Source organism: Emiliania huxleyi, assembly GCF_000372725.1.
Source record: "Emiliania huxleyi CCMP1516 chromosome Unknown EMIHUscaffold_118, whole genome shotgun sequence".
NCBI classification, from domain to species: domain Eukaryota; phylum Haptophyta; order Isochrysidales; family Noelaerhabdaceae; genus Emiliania; species Emiliania huxleyi.
This window is the reverse complement of record NW_005201412.1, coordinates 5001-22104: the sequence shown is the minus strand read 5'-3', so window position 1 is coordinate 22104 and position 17104 is coordinate 5001. Positions and strand designations below refer to the sequence as shown.

Below are 17104 nucleotides of genomic sequence, written 5' to 3'. Positions count from 1 at the left end.
AGGCGGCCGAGCAGCCCGCGCCGCAGCAGGAGAAGCGCGAGCTCCGCGTCCGCGGCGGGAGTCGGCCCGCCAAAGGCCCACTCCGCTGCCGCGGTGGGCGCGCTCGCCGGCTCACCGCCGCCGCCACCAGCTGCGTACGGCGCCAGCGCCTGCAATGCTCGCTCGGCAAGGTCGCCGTGGCGCGAGTAGAGAGCGAGCTTGACGCACGCCAGCGGCGCCTCGGAACCGGGGCGGCTGCTCTCGACCACCGCGTGCGCAAGCGCTACGCGCAGCGCCTCGTCGCGCTCGGCCCCCATCACGGGTGCTCCATCCAAGTGCGCCGCCGCGCGCAAGCGCAGCACCGCCCGCGGGCCGCGCACGCGCAGCGCCGTGCTCAGCAAGGCGTCCCACTCGGCCGCCAGCGGGACCGGCCTCGGCGCGTCGATCCGTGCGCCCCACACCCGCAGCAAGGCCGCCAGCACGTCCAGCCTCTCGTCCAAGGCGGCGGCCGACGAGTCTGCGTCCACCACCACCCGCGACGCGCCGGGCGGGTGCGCCGCCGGCGATGGGACGGCGTCGATGCCGCCGACGAGCGCCATCGCCGCCCGCCGGCACGCGTCGCCGACGGTCGGGTCGAGAGGCTCCGACCCGAGGGGCGGCGGCGCCTCTGCAGTGGACCAAGCGCGCTCGGCCGCCGCACGAGCCGCCCGGTCGAGGAGCTGGCCCACGCTCCCAGCCCCACACGCCTCCACCGCCTCACCCCGCCCGCAAAGCTCGGCGCGCCATCGCTCAAAGAGCGAGACGACGAGTGCAAGCGCCGCCGGAGCCGGCGCGTCGCGCGGGTCGGCGGCGGCGGCGAGCAGCACCGCCGCCTCGGCCTGCGCGTCGCCACCGGCCGACACCCAAGCGCCGAGCAGAGCCGCTGCGGCCGACCCCTCGCCTGGGCAGGAGCGCGCCGCCTGCCCTTGCAGCCAACGGAGCGTGCCAAAGCGCCGCCACCGCCGCCGCACCGCGCTCAGGCACGCAACGCTGTCGCCCGCGCCACTGGCCAGCGAGCCGCCCTTAGCTGAGGAGCTCGCTGGAGCAAGAAGCCGGTCGGCGAGGCTCTGGAGCGCAAACGCGCGCAAGTGTGGGAGCGACGCCTCGAGCAAGGCCTCCAGCTCGGCGATCGGAGCTGCGGCGCAAACGTCAACCGCTGCCCTGGCAGCCGGCCCCGGCAAATCCGTGGCGTCGAGTCCCACCAGCAGGTCGCGCAAATGGCAGGGCCAGAGGCGCGGGAAGAGGGACGTCACTTCGCCTCGGCGAACAAGCCGCTCGTTCTCGAGGAGGGCGGGGTCGCTGCTGAGGCGGCGCAATCTCGCGGCGGCGAGAGCGGCCCAGACGGCGGACGCGGTGAAGAGGCGCGAAGCGGCGGCTTGCTCCGAAGGCGACCCGCCGAGCGCAAATGCGCTCCGAACCTCGCACGCCACGAGAGCAAGCCGGGGCGCACTCTCCTCCGTCACTGCGGCCCGCAACGCGCCTGTGGCGGCCGTCGCGAGCTGCAGGCCGAGCCTGCAAAATCCGCCGCCTCCGACGGCGACGCACGTGACCACGTACAAGTCGCGCAGCCCGAGGGACGTGCCCACGGCGGCACGCGCGAGGTAGCGCGCTGTCCCCCGCAGCGCCAGCAGCAGCTGCGCGTTGTGATCGCGCGAGTAGCCCGACGGCGGAGGCTTGCCGGCGGCGACGAGCGCGGCGTGCGCCTGTCGCAGCCTCCGCTCGGCGTCGAGCATCAGCTCCAGCACGTACTGCACCGCGCTCCAGGCTGGCCCCGCGCCGAGCGACCTCAGCGTGACGCGAGCGAGGTGCACGCAGAGCCGTGCCGGCTCCTCGAGCAGAGCGGCGCAGTGCGCTCCAACCTCGGAGCGCAAGCCCTGTATGCCGCCGCCAGGGCCGGCCGCGACGCCGTCGCCATTCTCGGCGGCGGCGATGATGGCATCGACGCGCTCCATTCGGAGGCCCCACGAGTCGAGCGGCGGCTCCGCCGCCGGCTCGCCCTCCGCACCAGCCGCACCAGCCTCGGGGACGGGAGCGTGCTGGCCGATTCCGCCCACCTTGACGGCCTCGGCAGCGTCCCCCGCTGCCGCAGCCTCCCCGCCCGTCGCTGCAGCCGTCGCCTTTCCTTGCGCCTCGGCCGGCGCCGTCTCTACGCCCGCCCCGCCCGCACCGAAAGCTGCCTCCGACGCAGCCTCTACTCCGGTGCGCGCGGCTGGTGCCTCCGCCTTGGCCTCTGCCGCATGTGTGCCAACCGCATGCCCCGACGCCGCGCATCGGCTCGCGACAGCCGTGGCGGCGACGGGCTTGCCGCCGTTGAACCGGGTGAGCTGCGCCGTCGTGAAGCCGCCGTCGCGCAGCCTGCTGGCCGCGTCCGCGGCGCCGACGACGCTGAAGTCGACGACGGTCGAGCCGGCCGAGACGGCAATCACAGCAACGGCGCTCTCACCCACCCCAAGCGACTCTGCCGCATCCTGCCGGAAGGCGGCGTCAAAGGCGGCGCGCGACGCGACGGCCGACTCGTAGGCGAGGCTCAGCGTCACGGTCGCCTCGCTGGCCGGATGCCCGCTCGCCGGCCTCGCGCCGGCCGGCCTCCCGCCCGCACTGGCCGCCTCGTGCGAGCCAGCGATCCGCTGCGCAAGCTCAAACGCGTCCGCCTATTCACAGCTCCCTCTCCCTCGCAGCTGTGAACAGACCTTGCTGCGCGAGCTCAAACGCGTCCGCCGACGCGGTCCGCGCGAGCGCCCGAATCGCATCCCGACGGGCGGAAGCGTCTGTGGCGTAGCGCGCGGCGTTGAGCTGCGGCAAGTGCGCCGCCACGTCGGACGCCTCTGCTAGCCACGCCTCGACCCGCGCGAGCTCGCCGAAGTGGTCGACGGCGCCCCGCCAGCCCGCGAGGCTCGTCTCTTGCGGCGTCGTCTCTTGCGGCGCGTGTCCGCCCCCCTCCCCAGAGTGAGCCTCGCGCAAAGCCTCGCGCTCGAGAAGCCGAGCGCAGCGCGCAACGAGCGACGGGAGGCTCGCCAACGGCGCCACCGTTGCGCGGTCGAGCGCGCACGGCGGGAGTCGAGCGGCGGAGCAAAGCATGAGTGCATAGGCTCGCTGGCCCAGCCGGCACACCCGCCGCAGAGACGACGGAGCGGCGGCGTCAGCGGCGGCCGCCACCGAAGCGCTCAGCTGCGCGCGCAGAGCGAGCATCTTCTCCTCCGTCGGCCGGTCCGCAGAGAGAGCCAGCGACAGCGCGGGGTCACGCGAGGCGGACACGGCGGGCGGCTCGCTGTCGCTTCCCACGACGCCACACGCGCGCCGCCACACCTCCATCGAGGAGGGGAAGGCGGCCGATGGGCAGTGGGAGAGCACGTGCGCAAGCAGCCGCGGCGCTGCGGCGGCCAACTCCGCCACGTCCGCCTCGCGCTGCTGCGGAGCGGCGGTCAGCATCGCACGCGCCACCTCTATCACGTCCTTGAGCCGCTGGAGGCGGGAGCCACGAGGCTCGCTCCCCCTCCCGCCCGCCGCCGCCTGCCAGTCCTCGAGCCAGATGCCGGCCAGCGCGCGCTTTGGAGCGCCGTCCTCGTCGCGCTCTCCGCCCGTGTCGTGCGCCCACTCGCTCGTCTTTGCCCAATCGCGCAGCGTCGCGGCGGGGTGAGCCTCGAGGAACGCTCGCATGTCGTCGATGATCTGCTCGTTGACCATCTCGTTCGTCGCGTCCCGCAGCAGCGCTTCCAGCCCGTCCTCGCCGACCGCCTCGGTGCCGCCGTTGGCCAGCCCGCTCCCTCTTGCCGCGGGCTGAAGCGACTCGCTCAGCTGGCAGAGACGCAAGCACACCTCCCACGCCGGCGCGTGACCGCGGTCGACCAGCCCGAGCGCCAGCATGCGCGCTCCCTGCACGTCGCCCTCCCCCAAAGCGCACGCCGCCACGGTGGAGTGAAGCGCGTCTCGCGCGGCCGCCTGGCGCGCGCCGGCGCCCGCGGCGGCGGCGGCAGCGGCGGCCGCCTCCGCCTCGGCCGTGGCGTCGCCCTGATCGGGGACAGCGTCGCCGGCGGCGGCGAGGGCGTCGGCGAGCGACTCGAGGCGGGAGAGCTCGCTCACAGGCTCGCTGACCGACGCTGCAATCTCGAGGAGCAGAGCTCGCCGGTCGGAGTGCAGACGCAGCTGCAGCGGGACCAGCGTCGCGCCGAGCGAGCCGGCGAGGCGGGCCGCGTCGGCGAGAGCCAGCTCCCGCACCGCCTCCGCGGAGAGCGGCGGCGGAAGCACCTGGATGCACCGCGCCGCCGCCTCGAGCGCCGGGTCGGTTGCGTCGGGGGCGCCGTTGAAGTACTCTCGCGCCGCAGAGAGGACCAGCGCCTCAGCCGTCGACGCCTCGAGAGGCGGGCAGGTGCTGTCGCCGCTGGCGGCGGCGGAGCCCGTGGCGGCGTCGCGAAGCGCGTCGGCGGCGAGGGAGAAGTGGCCCGCGAGGAGGAGGCCGTGCAGCCACTCGGTGAGGGCGAGCTGCGGCGGCGTGTCGGCGCAGCCGAGCCGCACCAGCGACAACATGTCGTCCCGCGCCTCTTGCCACGCCCCGGCGTCGCCCCCGCTGCCATGCGGCCGCCGGCCCACCCCGCGGGCGATGCGGCGGAGGATCGTGTGCGCCCGCTCCGCCGACAGGCCGGCCGCTGAGTCGCCCGTCTCGCGGAAGGCCGCCATCGGCACCTGCAGCCGCCAGCTCGCCAGGATGCGCTGCGCGCGCAAGTGCGAGCCCAAATCGTCGACGCGGTCGAGGAGGTCGCTGAGCGAGTCCTCCCCTGAGGCCACGGCCAAGGCGCCTCCACCCTCGCCATCCTCCTCCACGGCCGCAGCCTCCGCGTCTGCACGCCGCGGCAGGTCGGCGTAGATGGCGGTGAACACCTCGAGCGCCTCGAGGTCGGTGCGCGGGCTCGCGTAAACCGCGTCCAACGCGGTGCGAAGCAGCAGGGCCGTCGGCCTGACCAGCCGCCGCGGCGGCGGCAGAGAGAGGCGCGAGCAGCGCACAGCAGCAGCGGCGAGCAAGAGCTCGCCCGCCCCCTCCAGCGGCGCCGCTGCGGCGACGTCGGCGCCAGCGGCGCCAGCGGCGGCCCTCGCGGTGCCATCCACCGGGCCGCGGGCGCACGCGGCGACAGCGGCGTCGCGGAGCAGCGCCGCAGGCTGCGTCTCGCGAGCGAGCGACGGCCAGATGCGGGCCCGAAGCACCTCGGCGTATGCGTCGACCGCGTCGGCGCTGCTCCGCTCCGCGTCGGCCGCCTGCTGCTCGCCGAGGTCGAGGAGCAGCTGCAGCCGGTCGGCGGCGCTCATGCCCTCGAACTCCTGCAGCGAAGTGGCTGCGCCGAGCTCGTAGACGAGCGGCTCGAGTTGCCGGAGCCGCCCGAGCAGCCTGCGGTGGCTCGCGGTGGCTAAGCGGTGGCTCGCGGTGGCTAAGCGGTGGCTCGCGGTGGCTAAGCGGTGGCTCGCGGTGGCTCGTGGCTATCGGCCACAGCGAACCTCGATAGGTCGCCCCCTCCCTCTCCGTCGCCCGACCCGTCAAAGACCGCCACGCTCTCCGACCCAATCTCGGCGAGCGTGATGGCGTGGTCCAACAGCCCGCTCCGCGCCTCGATCTGCCGCACGCGCGCGCACAGCCACGCGCACGCCCCGACGCGCCCCGCGTAGGCGATGCGGCCCGACCCGCCCCCGCCTGTTCGCGCCCGCTCCGCCGCGACCTCCTCCGCCTCGGCCTCCTCCTCCGCCGCCGCGGCCGCCTCGCCGCCTCGAGAGAGCGCCCTCTCTACCGCTGGAGACATGGCGAGCCCCCGCAGCCCCTCCGTCTCTGCGCCCGCCTCGTCTCCGCCGTCGCCCGTGCGCAAGACTTGCTCCAAAGCACACGTAACGAGGGGGGCGTAGTCGGCCGGGTCGGCCACCTCGGCCACCTCGGCCACCGCGTCGAGCACCCAGCCGCAATCGCGGCGCGGTGCGGCCGGCGCCGCGTGCGCGCGCAGCAGCACGGCGAGGGCTGCGTAGCGGCCGCTCTGCGCGAGCGATGCGGCGGCGGCGGTGAGGTGGGCGTCGCGGAAGGTGGAGTGCGCCGCCGTGTCCAGCCTCGCGTCGCCGCCCCCGCCGCCGGACGCCTCCGCCTCTGCCACCGCGATGGCGCGCCACACGCGCAATCGCTTGCGATACCGGAGGAGCCTCCGCCGCCACGCGGCAATGTCGCGCCCGCTCAAATCGACGCCTCCGCCTTTGCTGCCGGCGCCGACCTGAGCGGTGGTGGCGTCCTCCGCCGCGGCGGCGCAAAGGGCGGCGTCGCACCGCTCGACGCCGTGGTCGAGGAGAGCGGCGAGGGCGTCGGGCTCGCTGGGGATGCGCGAGGCCGCCTCGGCCAGCACCCACCGGAGCGAGGTAACCTTGGAGAGGTAGTCCGAGATCGCGACGCGGGAGACCTCGCTCTCGCGCCACTGCGCCTGCCGCACCCCGTCGGCGCAGAAGCCGTAGGCGCGGGCCCACGTGAGCGCGTCGCCGTACTCGCCGAGGTCGACCTTGCGCTTGAAGAGCGCCTGGTTCAGAGTCACTCATCGCTGAGGGATCGTGGTTGAGTCGAGGTCGACCTTGCCGCTTGAGCAGAGCGCCTCGGGAGTGGTGCGACGCAGCGAGTGCAGCTCCCACGCCTCGACGCGCCTGCGGCACACGTCCGGGACACGTCCGGGACGGGTCGCGGACGGGTGCCGTGGAGTGGAGCTGCAGCGGCTCGGCGGCGCCTCCGTGGCTCTCCCTCCCCCTCGCAAGCCGCCACCGCGTGCGCCTCGCGGGTGAGGACGAAGAAGGAAGGGGGGTCGCCGCGAGGCGCAGAGAGAAGCGGCAGCGGCGGGAAAGACTCGGGCCGCTCCCCGAGCAGCTCGCGCAAACCGCTCGAGCCGATCGACGAGACGGAGACCGCGCCGTCGCGCTGGGCGAGCACGAGGGCGGCGCGGCCCCACCAGTGCACCGCCAGCCACTGCGACGGAGAGCCCGCGCCGCCGCCAGAGAAGAGCGCCGGCGCCTCGGGCACACGCCGGACGGCGGCGGCTGCGGCGGCGGCCCCCATGGCTGCGGCGGTGTGGAGCGGGGTGAGCTGCCACACGGAGAGGCCGCCTACAGCCGCGTGGTGGCGGTGGGGCGGGCGTGCCATCCGCGGCAGTCGCCGAGCTGCGGCGAGGCTGCGCCGTCGAGGCAGAGGGCCGCGAGCTGGTGGCCGCCTAATTAATTATCAATTATTAACTAATTAACTATTGACTAATTAGGCAGAGGGCCGCGAGCTTGTGGCCGCCGTCCGAGAGGGCGAGGCAGTGCGGCACGCCCGAGCCGGAGGCGGCGGCACGGGCGCGGCGCAACGCGGCGAGCGGCGCGGCGGCGACGGCGGCGGCGCGGGAGGCGCGAGGCGGTTCCGCCGTCGTCGCGAAGAGGAGGCGCGCGTGCGGCGCCTCGTCGGTGATTGCCCAGAGCGAGAGCGAGGGCAGCGGCCGCCCCTCTCTAGGCCCATCTCCGCCGCCCGCTGCCGCCTCTGCCTTGGCCAGCACCAGCGCCGCAGCCTTGGAGGGAGGCGCTCCGCCGCCGCCGACGGCCAGGATGCCGACGCCGCCGCCGCTACCGCCGAGGTCGGCGTAGGCGAGGGAGGTGACGAAACCGTGGTGGGCGGGCGCGAGGGAGAGCGGCGGCGCGGCGTGACGCGGTGTTGCGTGGCGCGGCTGCTCGGCGGCGGCGGCGGGCAGCAGAACGCGGTGGAGGAAGCCGGCGGCGGAGAGGAGGAGCAGCTCGGACGGGTGAGAGCCCTCCGCCCCGCCCAGCACCCCGCCCGCCGACCTGCCGCTCCTACAGGAAGGTTCCGAGACGGTTCCGGGGAGGCTTCCTCGCCTCCTCGACCCAGCCCAGAGGATGGCAAGCTCCGAAAGGCCATCGCGAGGAGCGGCGGGGCGAGCGGCGGCGCCTCCTCCTCCTCTGCTTGCCCCGCGCCGCCGCTCGCGTCAGGGCCCGAGGCGCCGCTCACCGAATCGCCATCGGCCGAGGCTCGGTCCGCGGGGGCTCGTTCCGCCCACCAGGCGTGGGTCAGGGTGTGGAGGAGGCGGAGGCGGGCGTCGAAGACGGCGACCGTGCCGTCGGGCGCGGCGGCGACGAGCAGCGCGCCGTCGCCGCTCCACTGCAGCAGCCGGCGGTGCTGCAGCTCTCCATGCGGCTCGCAGCGCCACAGGCCGACGGGGGCGGCAAACGCGTCGCGGTGCGAGAGGAGCAGCAGCGCGGACGACTGCCAGACGGCGAGCAGCCCGCCCGAGGGGGAGTGGGCGATCCGCCAGCGCAGCGCCTCGCGCAGCAGCGCCTCTTGCGCGTACGGCAGCCTCCGCTCCAGCGCCGACCAGCGGGGCAGCAGCTCGGGCGCGCCTCCCGCCGGCCAGCAGAGCGCCTGCTGGGCGAGCTCAAAGGCGAGCGAGACGGCGGGCGACTCCCACACGCGACCCGCCAGCGCCACCGCCGAGCGCGCCAGCTCCTGCGCCTTGGCCGCGTCCAGCCGCCGCGTCTCCGTCGCTCCGGCGGCATCGGCAGCGCTGCCGCCAGCCTCCGCGGCCGCCCTCGCAGAGTCTGCGCCACCGGTGTCCGATGGCGGCAGCTCCTCGCCCACCGCCAGCTCGCGCACCGTCAGCCAGCCGCCGCTGCCAGTCTCACCGGCCGCCGCCGACGCGGCGGCGGCGGCGGGCGAGGCGGGCTCGTCGGCGGCGAGTGCGGCGGCAAAGTCTGTGGGCGCGAGCCGCTGCTCGTAGCGCCAGCCGTGGCCGTGGACGACGAGCTCGTAGAGCTCGTAGTCGGCGGGGCTGGAGGCCGGCTCAGCAGCGCCGCCGCCGCTCGAGGCCATGGGCTGCGGCGTTTGTGCGGTGTTTCGCTTACCCGGGTGAAAAGAATTCAGGTGTGTGCAAGATTCCTGGCACAGCATGGGCGACTGGCGCGCACTGGGGCCAGGTTACACAGATACACCAAGCGGGAGAGCCGCGCAGTGTCCGCTCTGACCTCTGAGCGGCCTCTCGGCGGGGGGGCGCGCCGGTCTGATGGATAACACTGAAACACGGCTGAAAGTGAAACACTGAGCGCGCAATTCACACTCACCAACTGGGCTATCTCCGCTTGCGGTGGCACATCCTGCGGTGGCGAGGCGTCGCCGTCCCGGGGCGCGTCACGCGTCACGCGTCACGCCACCTTGCGCTTGGGCGCGAGCGCGTCGCCCTGCGGCAGGCAGACGTCGTTCATCGCCTCGGACGCCGAGGCGGTGAGCATCTCGAGCTCGTCGTACTTGACGGCCCAGCCCTCGAAGCGGTCGGCCGGCGAGGCGGCCTTGGGCGGCGAGGGCGGCACGGGCGACCCGTTGGCACGCCCCTCCCCGTGGCGGTCCTTCTTGCGCAGGTAGAGGTTGCAGAAGAGGACGAAGAAGAGGACGAAGTAGGAGGCGTACATCAGCAGCCCGAGGAAGGAGTTGACGATTGGGACGTAGCACGTCTGCCCCCTCGCCTGGTAGGCGAGCGAGGCGACGGTGACGGCGATGCCGACCACCATCTGCGCGAGCTGCATGAGGGTGATGAGCATCGAGAAGCGCTTGGCGAACCGCTTGCCCGCCGGGCCGCACTGCGTCAGCCCAAAGTACGCATACATGACCGCGTGCACCGAGTAGTTCATCGCCGCGAACCAGATGCCGGTGCCGATCCGCGCCGAGTACGAATGCCAGCAGTAGAGCAGCACCGTCGCATGGTGGTACCAGTGCAGTGTGATGACGGGCGCCTTGCGCAGCAGCAGCAGCAGCGTGTCGATCAGCTCCGCAAACTTGGAGTAGATGAAGGCGGCCACGAAGAAGCCGACCCAGCCGCAGCCATACGAGGAGGCGTGCGAGCAGATGCTCGCGTGGAAGCCCTCGCGCAGCAGGCCGCTGTCGGGGTTCGAGAGCAAGTGCGGCACCACGACGGCGGCGCCCGCCCACGAGAAGGCCGAGAGCCCGAAGTTCCACAGCGCCGTCAGCCGCTGCAGCCGGATCGGATCGCGGGCGGCCATGAAGGCTTGCATCGCAGGCACGCCCGCGAGGTAGAGGCCGACGGCCACCAGAGGGTACTGCCAGTTGTGCGACGTCCACCTCGTCCACGAGGCGCCGTCGAAGCCGTCGCACCTGCCCACAGCAGGACGTGTGCAGAGGCGCCGTTCACACCCCGTGCCGGCGGGCGCCGCCAAAGCCGCCGCGCCGCTGGTGGGGGTCGCAAGCCTCGCTGAAGGCCGGGTGCAGGTGGTCGCGCGCCGGCGCGGCGACCGCCTCGCTCAGGTTGAAGTAGAGGCACTGCGGCGTGACGAGCTGCGGGAAGTCCCGCTCGAGCGCGGCGAAGTAGTCGCTCTGCCGCCGCGCCGAGGGCTGGGCGGAGGCGCGCGCCGCGGCGGCGGCCGGCGTGGCGGCCGCGGCGAGCGTCTCGACGTAGGCGACGGCGGCGAGGACGACGAGGCCGAGCGCGAGGGTGCCTAGAGGAGGGCTCCGACAAGCTTCCCCGGGAGGCGTCCGGCGAGGGGATTGCGGGGCGGAGCGGCGGTGCGCCGGCGTGGAGGAGGGTGGGCGAGGCGGCCTGGCGGACGGCGCTGCGGAGCTTGGAGGTGAGCTGCAGGAGCCAGCGCAGGTTGAGCAGCCACAGCACCGCGAGCGGGACCAGGTAGAGCGCGTACCCTGCGAGCATGTGCCGCGGTGGCACAAAGGCGTACGTGGCCCAGTAGGCGTCGGTGGCGGTGAGGGCGGGCAGGATGACAAAGCGAGGGAAGGCGTAGAAGCGAACCACGAGCCACGACACCACGGCCGCCGCGGCCGAGGCGCCGAGCAGCGGGAAGGCCTAAAGCAAGGCTCCGGGACGCTTCAGGCGTCCCGGCCGAGGCGGCGCAGGCGGAGGAGGTGTGGAGGCGCCTGCATCAGCTGGCCGAGGCGGATGCCGTCGATCGGCACGTCGGTGGCGTCGAAGAGGAGGACGACGAGGGCGCCGACGCGGACGAAGCCGAGCCGCCACGCCGCGATGATGACGAAGAGCGTGGCCGCGTGGTGCACCAGCATCGGCCCGTCCTTTGCGCGGCCAGAGGCGAGGCTGCGCGCCATCGCGACGGACATCTCGGCGGTGGAGGCGAGCTGGAAGACGTAGTAGAGGCGGAGCGCGGGGGAGAGCGCCGGCTGCACCACCGCCCACAGCTGCCTCGGGTCGCTCGCCCACTCGGCGAGCTCGCGGCGCAGGGCGATGGCAAAGTAGAGCGAGGCGGCCACGTGCAGGAGGGTGCAGTGCGAGACGTCGGAGAGGCGCCGCCAGTCGCGCGGCTCGGCGGCCCACCCTTTGCCGTGCAGCCGCCGCCCGACGGCGCGGCCGGCGACCGGGGCCAGCAGGTGTATGCACCCGCGCAGCACGCCGAGCGCCACGAAAATGCCGCCGAACAGCCGCACCGACTCGGGCGACCACGGCGCGTGCTCGTCCACCTGACAGTGGCCGAGCGGGTAGGGCGGGACGAAGGCGAAGCCGCCCGCCGCATGCGCGCGGTGGAACTCGGACACGGCGGTGGAGGCCTTGACGGCGGCGGCCATAATATGTGTGTATTGTATGATGGAGCAACGCGTTTTGAGTTGACCCACAGTGCGGAGTGGAGCGCCCGCCGCGAGGACAGCAGAGCACCCCCAAAAGAACTTCCGTGCGGGCGGCATACCATTCCCCTAACACCTGTGGTAATCCCGTTGTCAGCTGTCACGATGCACCCGAAGGGGGCCCCAGCGCCAACATCATCCGTGGAGGTACAAGTGTTCGACGAGAGAGTGGACCTGAGCAACGATATGACTTGGGTCTTGGCGGCAAATGATCGCAGTGGCGTCAGAGGAGTCGTCCTTGCGCGATCCCTCCTTGGGTTGTCTGTTTTCTTTCTTTCTTGTGCGAGGGAGTTTTGTTGTAAAATTCTTTCTTTCTTTTTACCATTCCCCTGTGTCCCTGATCGTCCTTCCAAAATCCTGCTCGTGCAGGTGGGGACCTTGTCCATGTCCTCCTCCCATCCCTCGTTTGGTTTGACTGTTTTCTTTCTACCATCCTCCCGAGGGCGACAGCAAGAGTCGAACGGGCGGCGCCTGATTCAAAAGACACAGCCACATTCCTGAGACGCGCGAGGGCACCAGCCTCCTTAAAGGCAATGGGGTCTAGATTTAACAGGATATCTTCTGGTTTAAGAAATATTCTGTCTAAAACCGCGAGCTGCCCGCCCTGCAATTGCGGTGTACACCCGAGTTTCAGTTTGGCGCTTTCGGGCTGAGAGTTAACTGCCATGCGCCCCGAGCCCGACCGCAGTACGGGCTGGCTCGCTTATCTGTCGGTATCTGCGCATCTCGTGCCACGTGTCCGGCCGCGCTCCCGCGAGCCGGACGCCACGACGCAGGCTTCCGGCGGAGAAGCGGCGCAGCTGCCTGTGCCGTCCGACTCGCAGTTCGATGCGCTGCCGCGCGAAATCAAAGAGCTGATCTACAAGCAGATGCCGGAATGGTGCCTCTCGCAATGGCGCTCAATCTCAACGACGACGCGGGACGCCGTGGCCGCCGGCAGTGTGCACTTCGCCCCGCAGTGGTACGTGGCGGGGTGGGGCACCATGCCTCGAGACGCCCTCTCCTCGCTGCCGGATGTTGCAAAGCAACTGTCGACGGTTCGCGGGTGCTGCGCCTGCTGTGCCACCTGTGTCACGCTCTCATCGCACCACTGACCAGCCTCGGGTGTCGTAGGTGGAGGCTCCGGCTCAGGTCGTGGGGCATAGCTCGGGTGTAAACGGGGTCTGGGGCGGGAGCCCCAGCCGGGGTCTGGGGCGGGAGCCCCAGCGGGGTGCGGGGCAGATCCCCGCGAAGAAAATTTTGACGATTCTTAGCTCAAAATACACAAGATCTCCATCCTAAATCGCAATCTCTACGAGCATCGATCGAGGATGAAGCGCTCGTTCCCAGTGGGGATCTCCCACAGCTGATCGGGCGGGTCGGCGCGCTGCGTCTGTACGCGCCGTGCGATGCCTTGGAGCGCGACCCGACCGGACCGTCGCACCACATCCAAAGCGGCGCCGCCACCGAGCGGCGCAACCAGCTGCATCTCCACGTTGGCGTGAGGAGATTGCGGCGCGCATTCTCGCCGCCGCGCCTGCGCCAGGCATCCCACCAGCGCCACTGCTCTCCGTCCTCTAGTTAGGTGGAGGCTCCCAGGTGGAGGCGCCCGTCGCGGCTGCGCGCATCATCCATGTGACTCATCACTCAACGGTTAGCGAGCTCCGTAGGGGTGCGTGGGGGGGGGAGCTCAGCAGGGGGGGGGGGGGGGGCATTTGGGCGGTTCCCGTTCATGTAAAAAGCTCAATGTCCCAGGCAATGTTGCAAAAAACCATAAAAGGCAAGGGATACGGGAAACTTCTCCCCACACACACATGGGCATCCAACCAACCAAGGGGGCGGCGCCGCGCCCCTGTGGGCGTGTGAGCAGGGCTGGGGGGGTGGGGGCGGGGGGGGAGTCGCCTGGCGCCTTCATGAGTATCAAGCCCTAGCCTTCCCTCTACGTCCACCTTCTGGAACTTGGAACCAGGATTCATTGTACGTATTGATACTTTTAATGCTTTTGGCGTTGAGCCTCCGCTGCGACTGAGTGAGCCCGAGGCCCGTCCGAAAAATCGCGTTGGTGTCCTCAAACGATTCCACCCATGCTCCTCGCCCGCACCGTCCATGCTCGCAGTGCTGCTTATCGTACGGATGGTGGCCGGTTTTGCACGCGAGCTCCCATCTCTTCGTCACGTCGGCAGTCGGTTGTCCATTGAAAAAAGGCATCAGGTAGTGACCCGTCCATGCCGTGACCTCAGAGCGCTCGTTCACTTCAAAGGACTGAACCGCTGCCAGATAGAACGGCGTTGAAACGCCTCCCGACTTGGTCCAGCCGTCAGATTCTTTTTTGGACCCGGGCACGCGCAGTATGTCTGCGCCCGCCGCTGCGCCCGCCGCCCCGCAGGCGCCCCGGCCCCCCGCAGGACGGGGGCAGGGCGACCCGGCGCCGCCAAGAGCCGCCTCCAACCAGGCGTGCAGCACCGAGCGCCCACCTGACCCCGAGAGTGCGCGCCGCGCATCGGCAGCAGGAGTGGGGCTAGAGCGGGTGGGGGTGGATGCCGATTGAGGGGGAGCGTCTCCAGCTGCGCCCTGTGGCAGCTATCTGCAGCTGCGCCCTGTGGCAGCTAGTCGAGGGACTTGGTAGTTGTGACCCCCCTGAGTGAGGACAGGAGAGAGAGAGCGTTTTGTGGTGTTGGTGTACGTACGCTGAGGGCGCGTGCGTTACCCGCCGAAAAGTCGAGCGCCCTGCCCAAATCTCGAACACATCTCGAGTCCTCTCACGTACACACATACTTTTTGTGTGAACTCAATAACAGGCTGTGAAAAAGTGTGTGGCGTCGTCTGTACTCGCCAGCTCCCGCCTCGTTTGCGCCTCGCGCCGCGCCTCTTCCTCCAGACAAGCTCGGGTTGCGCAGGCCGCGCCCCTCGCCGCTCCCTCCCGACGCGCTGCGATGGACCGGCCGTGCCGCGCCCTCCTCCTGCTCGCTGCGTGCGCCGCTCCGCGACTCGCCGGCGCCGGCGTGATGGGCGTGCGCTTCTCGCTGCACCCAACGGTCGCGAGCGCGGCGTCGCTGCAGCAGGCGGTCAAACAGAGCACGCGCGACCTCCGCTCGCTCGGCCTGGCCGTCTCCGCCGACTCGGTCTCCTCGTGCCTGCTCGGGCCGGAGCCCGCGCTGTTCGAGGCGATGCGCGTCGTGCTCGGCCGCGCCTCGAGGCTGGACGGCTCGCCGCGCGTCTCTCTCGTGTGCCAGTTCTCGGCCGGCGACCCGATGGCCGGGTCGAGCTTCGAGCCGCCGCCGCGCACCGCCGGCGCGACGCTGGACGCGGACGCCGACGGCGAGCTGCCCAGAGGGAGCCGAGCGCAGGCGCCGCCGTCCAAGCGGACGCTGATGCGAGGTGTCGCCAGCGCGCTGAGGCGGCTGCCGCTCCAGGCGGCGGGGGCGCTGGAGCAGGCGTCGGGCGGCGCGCGCGCCAAGCGGATCGCCGACGGCCTCGCGCAGGCATCGAGCCCGGAGAGCATCGCGGCACGGATTGGGAAAGCGCTCGAGGCGGGGCCGCCGGTGGCGGCGGGCGAGGCGGCAGAGGACGACTGGGTCGCCGAGGCGTATGCGCTGCCCACGCGCGTCGCCTGCCAGTTCGCTGTGTACCCTGTCGACGGCGACCATGCGGCGGCGCGCACCGCCGTGGCCGAGCGGGTGGCGGCCTCGCCGGCGGCGCGAGGCGGCGACGTGCTCTTTTGCGAGACGCTGGAGGGAGACGGCGCCGAGGTGATGGAGGTGCTGCGCGACGCGCTCGCGGTGGCGCGCGAGTCGAGCAGCCACGCCGTGCTGCACGCGACGCTGACGACCAACCTGCAGAAGAGGAGGCGGTAGGTCCTGTGTGTTAGTCGTGGGGGATATGGCTCACTCTTACTATACCTTCTCGCAGCTGCGAGACGAGCTTTCTCTCGGCCGAGCGACAGCCTCAAAATAAAAAAGTAATACATCTTTACTTCCAAACACCCGGACGTTCCCAGGGTGATGGAAGGTTCGACGCACCCCCGGACTGGGGGCGGAGAGGTCCTCCAGGAAACAAAGGCCTGGGCTGTCCGCCCCGCCCCCACTTCTCTTGCCCTGACTGCACAGGATAGCGTGCCCCGACAAACGGCGACACATAGTGGGGGACACTGCGCCGGGGGGTATGCCTACTTTGGTGCTTTGTGTGGGTCGCGTTCCCTTGGTAGCTGTGTGGCTGAAGCCCTCGTGCCGCTGGCGTACGCCCACCCCCCCCTCGGAGGTGGTTCCCCCAGCGGCTGGCCCCTTGGGACTGTTGGTGCTTGGCGGGAGGAGGGGGAGAGGGAGGCCCGGTGGGAGGAGAGGGAGAGGGAGGCCCGGTGGGAGGGGAGGGAGAGGGAGGCCGCCTTGCCCTTGGGCTCTTCTCCTCCCCCTCCCTGGGCTCTTCTCCTCTCCCCTCCCTGGGCTCTTCTCCCCTCTCCTCCCTGGTACTCTGGGCCTGATTACCGGAGCGTCTGCTGGAGAGCAGACGCTGGGGGGACTCTCGCCCGGATTGCCAGAGTGTGGCAAGCCCTTGCCAAGTGCTGGCAAGCCCTTGCCAGAGTGTGGCAAGCCCTTGCCAAAGTGTGGCAAGCCCTTGCCAAGTGGTGGCACCCCTTTGCCAGAGTGTGGCAAGCCCTTGCCAGAGTGTGGCAAGCCCTTGCCAAGTGATGGCACCCCTTTGCCAGAGTGTGGCAAGCCCTTGCCAAGTGGTGGCAAGCCCTTGCCAGAGTGTGGCAAGCCCTTGCCAACTGCTGGCAAGCCCTTGCCAGAGTGTGGCAAGCCCTTGCCAACTGCTGGCAAGCCCTTGCCAGAGTGTGGCAAGCCCTTGCCAAGTGGTGGCACCCCTTTGCCAGAGTGTGGCAAGCCCTTGCCACGTGGTGGCACCCCTTTGCCAGAGTGTGGCAAGCCCTTGCCACGTGGTGGCACCCCTTTGCCAGAGTGTGGCAAGCCCTTGCCACGTGGTGGCACCCCTTTGCCAGAGTGTGTGGCAAGCCCTTGCCACGTGGTGGCAAGCCCTTGCCAGAGTGTGGCAAGCCCTTGCCAAGTGCTGGCAAGCCCTCGCCTGCTCTCGCACCTCGGCGGCGAGATCGAGGCGGCGCAGAGCAGTGGGCCGGAAAGTGGACCCGCGCCATCTGCGAGCCAACCGAGGGGCATCTCTGGGAGGCGGACCACATCAGGGAGGTGCGGCACGGCGGCGGCGAGGCGGGACTCGCCAACTTCCAGCCGCTCTGCGTCGCCTGCCACCAGCTCAAGACGAACCGCAACTCAGCGGCGGAGGCGAGGCGCCGCCGCCAAGCCGCCTTCCAAGAGCGCGAGACGCCGCCGTCCAGCCCGCCCCTCACGCCCACGCAGCTGTCAGCGGCGCGGAAGCGTGACGCATCGGTGGGCAGCGCGGCGGCCGACGAGCCGCGGCGGCGGCGGCGCACGTCCGCGCTGTTTTCGAAGTGCGTCG

General features: G+C 71.3%; 3 protein-coding genes and 1 pseudogene across 4 annotated transcripts in view; 2 read left to right on the top strand and 2 right to left on the bottom strand.

Annotated features, from left to right (window-relative positions):
- Nucleotides 1–5258: 5258 nt before the first annotated feature.
- Nucleotides 5259–6226, bottom strand: EMIHUDRAFT_558166 (annotated as a pseudogene; the record flags this gene model as incomplete). The annotated part of the gene is made up of 2 exons: nt 5259–5395; nt 5503–6226. Coding segments are annotated over 2 exons (861 nt in total), but the record flags the coding sequence as incomplete, so codon positions are not given.
- Nucleotides 6227–9204: 2978 nt separating this feature from the next.
- On the bottom strand, nt 9205–10158 carry ELO_a (fatty acid elongase; the record flags this gene model as incomplete). Its single annotated transcript, XM_005790789.1, has 1 exon — nt 9205–10158. A coding segment is annotated over one exon (954 nt), but the record flags the coding sequence as incomplete, so codon positions are not given.
- Nucleotides 10159–14568: 4410 nt separating this feature from the next.
- On the top strand, nt 14569–15489 carry EMIHUDRAFT_109325 (hypothetical protein; the record flags this gene model as incomplete). The annotated part of the gene is made up of 1 exon (XM_005790788.1): nt 14569–15489. One exon carries the CDS (start codon nt 14569–14571, stop codon nt 15487–15489), a length of 921 nt encoding a protein of 306 aa, XP_005790845.1.
- A 147-nt stretch (nt 15490–15636) lies between these two features.
- The window catches only part of EMIHUDRAFT_224466 (hypothetical protein), a gene marked incomplete at both ends in the record, with an annotated part of 1611 nt that continues 143 nt past the window's right edge, over nt 15637–17104 (top strand). The window contains 2 exons of the mRNA XM_005790787.1: nt 15637–15643; nt 16745–17034. Coding sequence (XP_005790844.1) covers nt 15637–15643; nt 16745–17034 — 297 coding nt within the window. The remainder of the gene's footprint in view (nt 15644–16744; nt 17035–17104) is intronic.